This window comes from Leptonotus elevatus, chromosome 15 (assembly GCF_054856555.1).
Source record: "Leptonotus elevatus isolate MCC_2025b chromosome 15, RoL_Lele_1.0, whole genome shotgun sequence".
In the NCBI taxonomy this organism is placed as follows: domain Eukaryota; kingdom Metazoa; phylum Chordata; class Actinopteri; order Syngnathiformes; family Syngnathidae; genus Leptonotus; species Leptonotus elevatus.
This window is the reverse complement of record NC_141253.1, coordinates 6,695,544-6,708,873: the sequence shown is the minus strand read 5'-3', so window position 1 is coordinate 6,708,873 and position 13,330 is coordinate 6,695,544. Positions and strand designations below refer to the sequence as shown.

The window sequence follows — 13,330 nt, the reverse complement described above, 5'->3', positions numbered from 1 at the left end:
TAGAATAGCTCCCCCTCCCAGTTTTTCGTAACAATGTTTTTCTCTTATATAATATATTCATTTTTTTCCCAGAATATTTTTCTTCTGTTTTTCGGATATTTTTTTCTTTTTTCTACGACAGAGAAAAATAATATGTAAAAAAAAAATTATATATATATATATATATATATATATATATATATATATATATATATATATATATTCAGAAACATACAAATAAATATTAAAACAAATCCATCACTGTCATTAAATCTATTTGGGATGCTTGATGGTAATAAATTATGTTGCTTTACACATCATTTGCCAAACAAAAATATCATAAAAAGTAATGTATAGCAGTGATAAGTAATAAAGTACAAATACTTTGTTACTGTCAGTAGATTTTTCAGTAATATGTACTTGAATATTTATTTTTCTTACTCACATTTGAAAAACAGTATCTGTACTTTACTTGCTTTGTCTTATTCTAACACGGCGTTAAAAAAATATATTTAAAAAAAGGCATTGGAACTGTATTATCTTCTCTGCTTTATTGCAACAATTTATTTCTCAATTATGAAGTATCATACCCAGTGAGCAGGAATTTCATAGCTGATTCCAAAATGATGAGTTGTACTATTAATCATTGGTACAATATCAAATGGTTGATGCTGGACTGTAACAATTGTGGTGCGGAATGCGCCACGGCTTTGACATATTTCGAGTCACAGTGTCGACAGACTCTTGCCCAACCAGTTCACACTTCACAGTATCCAAAACACCTCAAGGAACAGGTCATCAGAGAAGTCGGAATCACTTGAAAGATTTTATGCTACATGTTACCACACTAATCTACAAAACAGATGGACCCTGCAGCAATTTTCAGCTCAGATGTCAGGACCCCTCTCAACCTCCCACCAACCTGAGTGTGCCACGAAACTATTGTCAACTCGTCATGACTGCCACTTGGTGTGGCATGTTCAGTTAAAAAGAATATGTCAGAAATGTATTAATTGCACATTGCTCAAACATCACATTTATTTTTTCAATTGCAGGTTACAAAACAGACCAATTGTCCAGTATACCGAAAGCACCAGCTCACAGCCACAGGTGCGACATCATAGAAAAAAATGCAAGTAGAAACATAGGATTGATTAGGATAGTTGGCGATTTTACATGAATTGAATATTCAATCAAATTAAGAATTGTAGAGATGCTTAACAGGTTGTGAGTCGCACATTTTGGTGGGTGAATTGTCCAATTCAACAAATTGACCAGCCCCATATACTACATGTTTTTGTTGGTGTTGAATCCACTGTAAAAAAAAGCCCCATCACAACATAATCCACAGTCCCAAACAAAATGATAACACTGCATTTCCTCAAATTGTGTGGCCTTTTGTGTAAAGCAAATCCTTTCAATCACCCTTTTGTATTGGCCAAAGCGGAAAAAATGAACCCCACAGCTTAATTTTTTTTTTAAATACACACCTTCAATGATGTTCATACACCGCCACAATTTGAGGAAATACAGTAAATTAGTACTTTTTTTCTCTCGTCCCCCTCCATTGAAGGTTTGAGCCCGCTGGCTACCAAATAAGCAAAGCAAACCAGCAGTTTTGAAAGTCTTCCCTTTTGTCATTTACACACGTGCGTATACCTCCACCCCAAAAAAAAAATGAGCTTGGACTTCCTGGATGCGAAAAGCGCAGGGAGCGTCTTTTTTTTAGCGGCGAGCGCCGCCTTAGCCGTTCAGTCTCTGCGTGACCACCTCCCGGTACATGATGGAGATGTAGACAAAGAGGAGGAGGATGACGAAGAAGTCGTCCATGAACCCGAGAAGGCCGAAAAGCGCCTCGGGGAGGATGTCGAGCGGCGAGGCCAGGTAGGTGAGGGCTCCGACCAGACAGAGGAGAATTCGGATTCGAAACATCCAGAACAGGCCGCCCATGGAGAACATTTCCCTGAAAGCGTGGCGGAGGAGGGTGGGTACGTCACGCAGCCTGTCCATTAACTGAGAGAAATAGAAGGAAAAGAGGACAATAAGCACAAATTCATAATTCGGTTCTATTAAGTTATTATTGTTGGCCTGCTCCCAAAACATCTGATGTCTGGACTTTTTTTTTTCTACAGCCGGCAGATGAAGGTTGTCTCCACGACAACGAGACGATATGCCGAGCACAGTTGTGAAGGGCACTGATATGCATCCATATCCATAACACATACTATTATGTACAACATTAAGCAACAATGTGCTTGACAGTGATGCTAGACGAAAGTAATTTAGACTCGTCTGACCGCAAAATGCGACGACCTTAGAACTGTTTGACGTCAGATGTTCTACTACTGTACAATAAGCGTATTAAGAGTACCTGCCAGAGGCCTCGCTGTGTATTATTTTTGCTAAAACTCACAGATCTCGGCTGGCCAGAGAAGCGACGGTTGTAGTCGTTGATGTCTCTTAAGATCAGCTGAGGCTCTGCCTCGCCATCTTGGACCCTCTGAGGACCGGCGTTCTCATGGAACAGCGGGAAGAGCAATGTCACCTGGACACAGGGAGGAGAGGAAAAAATGATACAAGTTGTACGGTAGCTTACTTTGAAGAAAATCCAAGATTAAAAGATGTTTAAAAAAAAAAAAGAAATAAGATGTGTCAAGTCTCACCATTTGTCTGCATATGGGACAGTTAATGGCACCCAACCAGGCGCCATACCGCCAGTAGGCTATAATACAGGAACCTACATGGGGATGGGACAGCTACATTAAAATTACAATAAAAGCAAAGGCAAGTTAAGCGTTGAATACAACTGGAACATTTTCCTCTTATACCTATCCATAGGTAAAAACTACGGGGTCAATTCCACCAAACAGCGGCGGTACAATATCACACATACCGCAGAAAAGATGACCACAGTTGGTCTCAACGGGTAGGACAGCTTGTTGTAAACACACGGGGCAAGACATGTCTCTATAATACTGTTGCCTGGGTTCCGGCTGGGGATTTTCCTCCTGGGGATACATAAATTCAAATTAAAACACGTAAAGATTCACATTGCTATAATTCAGACGACCTAGAATTACAAATGTCATATTACACCAGTGACATTTTTGCTGATGTCAGTTTTTAGTGTTGAAAATAAGGAGCCAATTCAAATAGAATCCTACAACTATTATTACTGATCGTTTTTTTGTTTTACTTATGTGATTTTACTGTTTCCGCTTTTGTATGACATCCATATTTATTGCATCCCCTATTGTGCCTGCAAACCTGCTCCGTTTGAAGCTGCTGTCGGACAGCCCGTACATGCTCCTGATTCTCCGGATGAATATTCTGCTGCTGCTCCTCTCTGAAATGTCAATATGTAATAAATATGATGTCGTCAATAACATAAACAACTGAGCAATATGACTTCAAATCATGCAAAAAAACACTTGTTTTTAGTTGAATTTGCTTACCTGCAGAGCAGCGTGAGGATGCCTGCTAGGAAGGTGATGGTGAGCACCACAACAAACAGAACTTGGTTGCTCACACCTTCTATTAACGTGTCTTCATCTTGGATGAGGTAGTTGACGTCCCCACACTGATTGTCCTCCATCACCCACACTCATAACCTGATCATTAACTCAATTACTGGGGTGAATAAGCATAAATATTGCGCAATTGCTTATCACACTACATACCAACATGCAAGTGCGCCAGGTTGGCATTCTTACTAATTCTACTCACCTTTGCAACAAACTATCCCAAGTGTTGGTCTGTACAGACGTTACTTTCTAGGATTATGAGGCATTGCCTGCCAGTAAATGCAGTCTCTTGTGATGTTAGGATTACAACTGAACAATGGCAATCGTTGGTAAGCATAGCAAAAGACCTCGTACGCTAAATCATTTACATTTGCTGCTAGCTGCTAGCAAGCCACTATCGTTTTAAAGCGTCTTGAGTCTTACCGAAGATGTTCTGTGAATGAGATTTTCTGGTTCGGCGGAGCACGACGTCCATTGGAAAGTATGAGGTAATCCCATAGCGCCGTTAGTAAAACCGTTTAAAAAAAATATATATATATATATATATAATAATAATAATAATAATAATAATAATAATATTATTATTATTATTATTATTATTATTATTATTATTATTATTATTATTATTATTATTATTATTATTATTATTATTATTATTATTATTCCCGTCTTCTACATATTTTTCAATGTGATGTCTGGATTTTATTGCATTTGTATATACAGTACAGTAGAACCTCTCAAAATAATTATTTTAATTTAATTTGATAAGGTGACGTCCGTCACTTTGGACCATTTCACGGATATTTTCCGGGTCGCTCTTGTTACACCGTCGCATTTCCCTAGTATGTAATCTTATTCTTTGAACATCTCTGGTCATAGCTGCGGTGCTGTCAATTCACCGTTTTAACGTTAGATGGCAGTAGTTTGCCTCATCAGTAATATTACTTTCATCAAACTGTTACGAAGAAGTACCAGGCCTTCATTCGTAGCAAAAACAATGCTGTTATCTCGAACAGGGAACTAGTTTTACAAACATATTTATTTATTCGTGGCAAAAAAATGCCTCGTTATGCTCAGATAGTGATGGGTCCCGCGGGTAGCGGTAAGGTAAGTTATCAGACGATTCTTTAAATACCAGTTTGAGGCACATATTCGAGATGGCATCGTGCCTTAGCTTGTTAGCACTTCAGCTAACAACAATTCAAGATACACGTGCTTTACTTGTTATTGTTTGACTTTACAGAGCACCTACTGCTCCACGATGATCCAACACTTTGAGTCTTTGAACCGTTCTGTTCAAGTGGTCAATCTTGACCCCGCGGCAGAACATTTTGACTACCCTGTTATGGCAGGTGAGTAATTCCACTACATCACACACTTTCCACCAGTACTCAGTAGATCAAAAGCTTGATATTAGGACCAAATATGATTTGTGTTATGAAAATCTCCCGGTATCTCTGTTGTCAGACATCCGTGAACTCATCCAGGTAGACGACGTGATGGAAGATCAATCTCTTAGATTTGGCCCTAATGGTGGTCTGGTCTTCTGTATGGAATACTTTGCCAACAACTTTGACTGGCTGGAGGAAGCCTTGGGTCACGTAGAAGATGATTACATCTTGTTTGACTGCCCAGGTGACATGCAATGCGTTTTCACCACTAGTTAAATCCATTCCCAGGTGTCTTTAATGAAAGGTTTCTGACTTTTGTTGGGGGGGGGGGGGTAATACACAAATCATCATTTCAAGGTTATAAGTACATTTATTGTAGATGTGCATTTTTAAGATGAACATCTTTGCCTTTTCCAGGTCAGATTGAGCTGTATACTCACCTCCCCGTCATGAGGCAGCTGGTGGAGCAGCTACAGCAGTGGGAATTCCGGGTGTGTGGTGTCTTCCTGGTGGATTCCCAGTTCATGGTGGAGTCTTTCAAGGTTGTGTTTTATTTATTTTTTAGATTTTTTAGATTAAAAACACCATTTTATATGTTCTTCTTAGTTTGACACGATTAGAATGTGAAATGCATTAATGTGTCTTCTTTTATTTATTTATTATTATTTTTTTCCTTATTTCTTCTAAAGAGCTCAGTATTGTTCATTCGGTAATGTCATCATCATTGCTCTTTTTTTTGTGTGTATGTGTGTGCGTGCGTGCGTGTGTGTATTTGCATTAATGTCTCTTCTGACTACAGTTCATCTCGGGAGTCATGGCGGCACTGAGTGCCATGGTGTCTTTGGAGATTCCCCAAATAAACATCATGACAAAAATGGATCTGCTCAGTCCCAAAGCCAAGAAAGAAATTGAACAGTAAATGCAATTTACATGAAACAAATAGTAAAGTAAATGCACCGTGGTACCTTGTAGTACGTTAAACTCTACTAAGGTTTGTCCCCTAAATGCAGCCTTGTGTTTTCCCAAGGTACCTTGATCCAGATATGTACTCCATGATGGGGGATAACTCTGACAGCATCACAAGTAAAAAGTTCAAGAAGCTGACCGAAGCTATTTGTGAACTGGTAAGGCAGTTTATCTGATACTGTCATTTACGGATGTAAATGGTGATTATTTTAATAATTGATTAATCTGTTAATTATTTTTGGCAAATTGGATTTAAAAAAAAAAGTTTTCATTTCAATGCCTTTATTTCAAAACAATTCATTATAAAAAATAAATAAAAATAACTGTAGAAAATAATAATAATTCTGGTTGAATTACTGGCTTGGTCTGTAATGTTTCAGAAAATAAGCAAAAAAGTTGATCATTGTTTTCCAAAGTAAAATCTGATTTTTGCAAACGTTTATTTTGAGGACACCCCCTCCCCAAATAAACAGTCTGCTTTTTACTGAGGAATACATACATCTGAGAATATTTACTTTTCCAAGGATATGAACCATTTTAAATTCAGGAAAGTCTCCAATTGATTCTTAAAATTAATTATTTTTATGCTATTATATGTCAATTATTCGTTGCACCTCTGCTGTGATTGTGTTTTTACTCGGATTATAATTTGCCAGAATCACGTTTGTTGCATTGGTTGATCACGCAAGTGGCTACTGCTCTAGAAATTAAGTTGCACAAAGTACCCATGATTTGGAACAGAATCTAACTTAATGAGTTGATTCCATCCCAAGAGGATGACGTGCGGTCGTGTGTTGAAAGTTCTCCGTTTGTCTCCAGATTGATGACTACAGTTTGGTGCGATTTATGCCCTTTGACCGGACCGATGAGGAAGGTATTAATATTGTACTACAACATATTGACTTCTCTATACAGTACGGAGAGGATCTGGAAGTCAAGGAGCCAAAGGTAATAATTATAATTCCTTTTATAGGGAGACGAGTCCTTAATTTACGACGGAATTTAGGTCACACTGCGGGCGAGGTTATCTGAATCTGTAGCCTATGATTAATTTACGCGAATGCAGGATTAAAGACACTGGAGTAAATAATAATTTTAGGACAATCAATTAAATAAATTAAGTTGAAAATATTACGTATGCTGGTAATTAAGCATGTCTCCTTGTAAGATGCGACTTTGTATTCGTACACAGCTCTGCAAACTAGTTCTTTGCATGCTGCTTGTAACTTTGACATGTCATAATTATAATATTTGCATGAAAAAGTCTTGTCTTGAAAATGAAACAAAAACATTAAGTAGAGCTGTGGTGTCTTGTGCTTTCTTCTGCTACCAGATAAAAAAATAATAATGCTGCGCCTCATTCATGTCCTGAAAATCCTGTCAATTTGGGCCGTTGTAAATCCGGGACCGCATTTATAAGTACAATTTTGATGAAATAGGCATTCACTTCCCATTCTATCCTCTTTCACAGGACACCGATGAAGACCTTGGCGACACAAATTATGATGAGTTTTTCCAAGGCCAAGTGGAAAGCTGAGAAATGTCATTTCAGGACTTAACTTTGCCATTTAACTCCCTAATAGGCAAATGAAGAACAGGAAGTGTGGCCAGTAGATAAAATACTTTGTTGAGTGGCTGTCTTTTTTTCTTCTTTCTTTTTTCCTTTATCCTGTTGGATGTTATCATGACGCTTTGTTGAAAAATACGTTGTAAATATTATATTTTAGTAATAAATAAATATCCAAACTGCATCTTCCCGTTCTTGAGTAAATAAGCGTTTATGTCGCCCCTTTGCGACCATTTTGTAAAGTGCTGCGTGGCCTCTTCCTGTTTCATCAGAAGGGTGGGAAAGGCGGAAGCAGCATCGCACGGTTCTAAAATTGGTCGCCGAGTGGTTAAATTCATTTATTTGTCCTTCACCATGCCGGTAAGTGCATTCATTTTTTCGTGGTCATAGGCAGTAAATACAGTTCTGAACTCAAAATGTACCGAACTCAAGACAGTGTTGAGTTCGCTAGCTTTGATGTTAGCATCATAGGCTAGCAAGGTTAGCAATCGCCCCTAAATGAAAAAAAGGCTTGTAACTGCTTCGGTCAGCATCTAGTGATGATGAACCTTGTTAGGAATGTTAGTGTTAACGTTTTATTCCGAAGTAGTAGCAGCAAAACGTGCGACTTTTCGACAGCGATGCGAGCAGCCGCTGTAAGTTTGGAACATGTCAGCAGCTGTGTTGAACCTCTCTTGTCAGGCGTATCATTCGACCATGCAGGAGGAGAACACCAGGACGGTGGGGAACATGGCGTTACTGCCCCTGAAAACACAGTTTAAGGGACCGGCGAGAGGAGATGGTGAGTAAGCTCGCCCTTTCATTGCCTTGAAAGATTTTATTTGCTCGCAAGATAGCCATTTCTTCCTCAAAGTAGCTAAATTGAGTCGTTTGTGGGTAACTTCCTGTATTGAGAGTTCTGAACATCCGGGCATTTCTGATATTTCCGCAATGCAAATGCTTCCTTTTCACGGCGTTTATATATTTGTTGTGGTTTTTATTTCCATTTATATATATTTTTTCACATTTAATTTTTGATTTGTTTTTTATCTAAGTTTTTATTTTCACTTTTATTTATGTATTTTGGCATTTTTGTTCCTCCATATATGCCTGATTTCAACTCATCCCCACCCTAAAAATGTACTTTTTTTTCCTCCATCCAGTGTGGCCCCGATAGTCTTCCTAAATGACTTAAAAGTGCTTGTGTTGTCTTATGAGTCTGACACATAATTTAGAAATTTATAGCATGTTTTTGTCCATTTCAGGCATAGATTCTGACATTATTGATGAGGCGATCTACTACTTCAAGGCTAATGTCTTTTTCAAGAACTACGAGATCAAGGTGAGAACGTTGCACGAGCACTGTGCGATTACTCCACATTTCAAGCCATCACACAGAATGTGAAAGGACAAAACAGCTCTTCACTGACTACAGCTCATGCATGTTGCGATGAAGTAGCTGTGCACTTAATTCCTTAACATGCCCAAGCTTGCTTCCTCTTATTGGCAGGAGTGGAAGTTGAAAAAATGTTTGGAATTGCACTACTCCTCTGTGAATGAAATCAAATGTTTACTTTGTGTGCCCCCCCCCCCCCCTCCCAGAATGAGGCAGACAGGACGTTGATTTACATCACACTCTATATTTCCGAGTGTCTGAAGAAGCTGCAAAAGGTAAATCATATTCAAAGCTGATATTTCTTTGCATTTAAGTTAAAATGTAAACATTTGAACACAATCAAAGATATTCTATCATAAACAAATTAATGCAAAGGACCTCAAGATTTCTATGCAAATATATAAATATGCATTTCTATGGTCTGTTTGTGTGGCATGTCTGATACATTTTTGATATGGACACAAAATCCACAGACTCATTTTTAGTGTTTTAATGTAACCATTTTTTGATAATCATAATCACATAAGTCGACATGTTTGCGTGTTACTCTGCAGTGCAGCTCCAGGGGCCAAGGGGAGAAGGAGATGTACACGCTCGGCATCACCAACTTTCCCATTCCCGGAGAGCCTGGCTTTCCACTCAACGCCATGTATGCCAAGCCAGCTAACAGGCAGGAAGATGGTGAGACACGGGGCTCAAAAGCACACTCGAGGAACCGACAATAAATTGCAAACTGTACAGTTTGGTTAGTCTAGTTTGCGATTGTGGTGCTATTTTTTTTACGCGCATGAAAGAGGATCCAGATAAGAACGTTTCCAACGATTAAACAAAAGCACATGAATGATAATACTCTCCAACCTTGTCCAGACACGATGAGGTTGTACCTCCAGCAGATCAGACAGGAGACCGGCTTGAGGCTATGTGAGCGTGTGTTCGACCCCCAGACAGACAAACCGAGCAAGGTGAGTCTACTTTGTACACATACAAGGAAATCCGTAGTCCAGATGTTTTGCTCTCAAAAACTTCTGACCATTCTGGTCTCTTTTCTTTCAGTGGTGGATGTGTTTCGTCAAGAAGCAGTTCATGAACAAGAGCCTGTCTGCTCCAGGACAGTAAACGAGCAGTGTGCAGTGTTTTCGTCTGCGCCTGACAGATGGATGCTTTATTTCTTAAGGTCGGAGTTGTGTTTTTTGTGGTGCAATTTTATACTCTTTGAGTTGATAAGGATGTGTCCTCACTTAAAAGTGAACGTTCAATTGAGCTGTTGCTTAATTCAATAAAGCAATTAGGGATGTGGGACAATGTTGTTCTGTGTTGTTAAATGTTTTAAGGAAAGTCACATTTGCGGTACTGTAAAATTGTACAAGGCATTTTTATTTTTGTCATAATTTAAGGCACAGATTCCTTCACACTAATCGAGAGCCTCTGGATTGCTTTTTATCACCTTTTTAGTCGAGAAACTTCTGAATATTTTCATCACATGGAACCAGAAATGAGAGATTAACCAGGATGACTGTAAATCTTGTATATTAGTGTATAGCCCAGATTTTTTTTCCCCACCAAGCCTTTTGCAGTTAAAACTGATGCACGTTAAGCACGCTCAAATAAGTTGGAAGCAAAAACAAGTTTGAACGACGGTTCACTTTATTTCACACTGTACTATCCTCTCAAACGTAAAACACAACTATTCTATTAACACTTGCCCGAGCAAAAATGGTAAATAAAGCTACATTATATTCTAATATGCCCTTTTATTTTTCCACAACACTAGCCCTCAGTTTTTTTGTTTTTTTTTTAAAGGCACTGTAGGCTGTATGGCTCAGTGTGGCAGACGTACTGTAACCCCCCCCACTTCAAAAAAGACAAAAACCTCTTTGCTGGTTCTCATTTCAAAATAAATACGCCCTATAAAGACAAACTAAAATTTGAATATGCTGCATGTATCAAGGAGAGTGAAAAAAAAAAAAGATGACTTGTGCAGAGAAGTTGTTGCATCTTTTGAAATCTGGAGAACGCATCTCTCATTGACGGGCCAGAAGTGGACTCTGTTCTCCCTCCCGCGAGTTGTTAAATCTACAATCTGAAACACAAAACAACCCAATCAAACTTAACATGATTTTGAGTGTAACTCCAACGCGTTTCAAGTTATTGCACTCACTTATGAGATGTCAGTCAAAAGCCATCTCTTGACTTTTCCGCACACAACGTGCAACCTTTTTCTTAAAAACACCCTTGGGATCGTCACGCCACTCTTTCTGCAAGCCATGCACAAAATATGAGAATTTAGTCTTTATATTGAAAGGTGTCAAAGCTTGACTTTGGCAACAGGCACGAACTTACAGCTGCGTCAACGTTGGCGGGAGAGTCGCCGTTGGGGTCCGCCAACATGGAGATGACGCTGATCATTATGGTTTCCACTGTATGGATTGGCAACCAGCGCTCCTCCGGCTTCTCGTAGCCATACTTGTCTTCTCCGGGCTCGTGCAGGATGGAAATACAGACTTCACCATTCTTTGCAACTACCCCAAAAAAATGGATGTATGACGGTTAAAATGTGAACCCAGGTTGTGTACGAAGCAGACTGTAGCTGAAGAACACAAACCGTTCGGATGCCAGATTTCTGTGACAAACTTCATTTTAGGTGGTCTTAAAGGATAATCCTGTGGAAAGGTTAAAGTGGCCTTGAAGAACCCTCCTTCACTACAAAAAAATGCAAACATAGAAGTTATCAGTTGAAATTGAGTAGTTAAACCACTTCAATTTGCTTGCCAATGACTGGAGGATCGTCACTTACAAGAGTGTGTCCTGGGGTCCAATGACGACCACTTCCCACTGAAAAATGTCATTGTCATCCACAAGACCGGCCGAGAAGCCTTCCACTGGGTTCTTGTTCAGATCTGAAAGGTCATATTGGATTGCTGAGACGTGGCCCCGGTAATGTGATAATATACTGGCGAATAGCACGTGAACAACACATGCTGAATACTTTATAACAGCTTGTGATCGAGTCCTTTTCACTGGTCCTCGTGCCCAGAGTGAGAATTTCACGTGTGAGCCAGTGATTGAGCAACAGCAGCTAGCCTAACTTGTAAGTGGTCCACTCTTTGTTAGCTATCGCACTATTATACAAAACTGCGTCTCAACCAAACAAAATCTTAAAACGTATATGCTGTAGTTAAAATGCATCACACAGAGCTGCGCTTCTAGTTGGCGATAGCACCGCTTTGCTAACTTACCTGCTAATTGTTTACGTAGCAACAATGCCGACTGACCCGTCATTTTCCCCCCTAACTAAAACGTTACCACTCTGCTATTTTAAGGTACTTTCTCTAAACGGTGTCAGGCAACAGACGCCGATAAATAAGACATTTGACAACATCCACGTTTCGTCGTTCTCTAATGACGCCGATCACACGAGCTAGTAGTGAAAAAAAGCTCACAGGAAGCTTGAGATGACCGAAATAATTTCTCTCATTTATGACTAGCAGGTCACCACGCTGTCAGTATTTTAAAGAAATATGTGAGTAATACCAATTAAGTGACAATTTTTTGTCATATTTTTGTTGACGAACAGAAAAGGGTTAATATTTTTATGTGTGTGTATGTTGGGAACAGGGGTGGGGGGTACTTTTAACAATATAACAGTAAAGTAAGCCTGCAAGACTAAACATGGAGCAAATCTGTAGCAGTATGTAGAAATTATTGATTTTTCAATGTTAATTTATATAAATATATATATATTTAAAAAATTGTTTTCAATAATATGCCAAAAATATGTTCTATCACATCAACATACATTTTATTAATAAAATCATAGGTCAGGTAATCGCTAATTATTTCCTTTCCTGTTTTAAACAAATGGACGTCATCGGGTTGCGCGCGCATATTCGAAGCCGAAAGAATGGCGTCCACAAGCCGACTGACTGAAAAGGATCGCGAAAATTACTTTAGAAAACTAACATCAGACGGACTAACCCTAACCTCAGTATTTTGAAGAAATTTGTGAGAAATACCAATTGAGTCACAAGTTTTAGTGAGCTTTGTGTTAATAAACAGAAAAAGGTTAATATTTTGTGTGCGTGTGTTTGTAGAAGTGTACTTTTAACAACAATACAACAGTAAATTCATGCCTGTAAGATCCCCCAAAAAATGGGGCAAATTTATATCAATATGTAGAAGTTATGGATTTTTTCAATGTTCTATCATTAAAAAACACACAATTCAATCCAATAATATAATAATATGTGCGTGCTCTTCATCTTTCAATATAACTAAGATGTCAAATGTATTCTTTCGCTTGTTTTTCCTCTGCTAAGCAGTCATACTTCAGCGTCAGCTACCTTGAATTTAATGATGGACAAAAATGTGTGGCATTTTTACACCATTTTTAGTTTTAAACGATGTATTTATATTGTTATTTTCTAGTGATATGGCAATGATGTCATTCATGGCCTCATCTACAGGGATGGCACTACTCTAAATGAATGAATGAGTTATTTATTTTGTGGAGGTTTTTAACAATATAGTA

The 13,330-nt window shown here is 38.7% G+C and overlaps 5 protein-coding genes across 7 annotated transcripts in view; 3 read left to right on the top strand and 2 right to left on the bottom strand.

Moving 5' to 3' along the window:
* Nucleotides 1-988: 988 nt before the first annotated feature.
* Nucleotides 989-3,925, bottom strand: rnf170 (ring finger protein 170). Of its 2 annotated transcripts, none has more exons than XM_086096837.1 (7): nucleotides 3,706-3,925; nucleotides 3,435-3,609; nucleotides 3,247-3,325; nucleotides 2,873-2,987; nucleotides 2,643-2,716; nucleotides 2,393-2,524; nucleotides 989-1,992 (listed from the first exon to the last, which is right to left on the bottom strand). In XM_086096837.1, the coding sequence occupies exons 2-7, from the start codon at nucleotides 3,572-3,574 to the stop codon at nucleotides 1,723-1,725; spliced, it is 810 nt and encodes a 269-aa protein (XP_085952963.1). In that variant the 5' UTR covers nucleotides 3,575-3,609; nucleotides 3,706-3,925; the 3' UTR covers nucleotides 989-1,722. The 2 variants fall into 2 exon arrangements, with proteins under 2 accessions (XP_085952963.1, XP_085952962.1); XM_086096836.1 differs by having other exon boundaries at nucleotides 3,435-3,590.
* Nucleotides 3,926-4,441: 516 nt separating this feature from the next.
* On the top strand, nucleotides 4,442-7,611 carry gpn3 (GPN-loop GTPase 3). Of its 2 annotated transcripts, XM_086096146.1 has the most exons (8): nucleotides 4,442-4,610; nucleotides 4,747-4,855; nucleotides 4,971-5,138; nucleotides 5,312-5,436; nucleotides 5,694-5,809; nucleotides 5,922-6,018; nucleotides 6,680-6,808; nucleotides 7,332-7,611. In XM_086096146.1, the coding sequence occupies exons 1-8, from the start codon at nucleotides 4,563-4,565 to the stop codon at nucleotides 7,395-7,397; spliced, it is 858 nt and encodes a 285-aa protein (XP_085952272.1). In that variant the 5' UTR covers nucleotides 4,442-4,562; the 3' UTR covers nucleotides 7,398-7,611. The 2 variants fall into 2 exon arrangements, with proteins under 2 accessions (XP_085952272.1, XP_085952270.1); XM_086096144.1 differs by having other exon boundaries at nucleotides 6,680-7,611.
* Nucleotides 7,612-7,635: 24 nt separating this feature from the next.
* arpc3 (actin related protein 2/3 complex, subunit 3) lies at nucleotides 7,636-10,104 on the top strand. Its single transcript, XM_086096147.1, has 7 exons — nucleotides 7,636-7,787; nucleotides 8,109-8,208; nucleotides 8,672-8,748; nucleotides 9,009-9,077; nucleotides 9,357-9,483; nucleotides 9,670-9,764; nucleotides 9,856-10,104. Exons 1-7 carry the CDS (start codon nucleotides 7,641-7,643, stop codon nucleotides 9,916-9,918), a joined length of 678 nt encoding a protein of 225 aa, XP_085952273.1. The 5' UTR covers nucleotides 7,636-7,640; the 3' UTR covers nucleotides 9,919-10,104.
* Nucleotides 10,105-10,424: 320 nt separating this feature from the next.
* LOC147161783 (ubiquitin-conjugating enzyme E2 G1-like) lies at nucleotides 10,425-12,249 on the bottom strand. Its single transcript, XM_086096148.1, has 6 exons — nucleotides 12,039-12,249; nucleotides 11,597-11,699; nucleotides 11,405-11,502; nucleotides 11,143-11,321; nucleotides 10,961-11,057; nucleotides 10,425-10,882 (listed from the first exon to the last, which is right to left on the bottom strand). Exons 1-5 carry the CDS (start codon nucleotides 12,079-12,081, stop codon nucleotides 10,971-10,973), a joined length of 510 nt encoding a protein of 169 aa, XP_085952274.1. The 5' UTR covers nucleotides 12,082-12,249; the 3' UTR covers nucleotides 10,425-10,882; nucleotides 10,961-10,970.
* LOC147161782 (transmembrane protein 132C-like) overlaps nucleotides 11,831-13,330 on the top strand; it is a 173,359-nt gene continuing 171,859 nt past the window's right edge. Inside the window, exon 1 of the mRNA XM_086096140.1 lies at nucleotides 11,831-11,890. The gene's annotated coding sequence lies outside the window, so the exon portion shown is untranslated. The remainder of the gene's footprint in view (nucleotides 11,891-13,330) is intronic.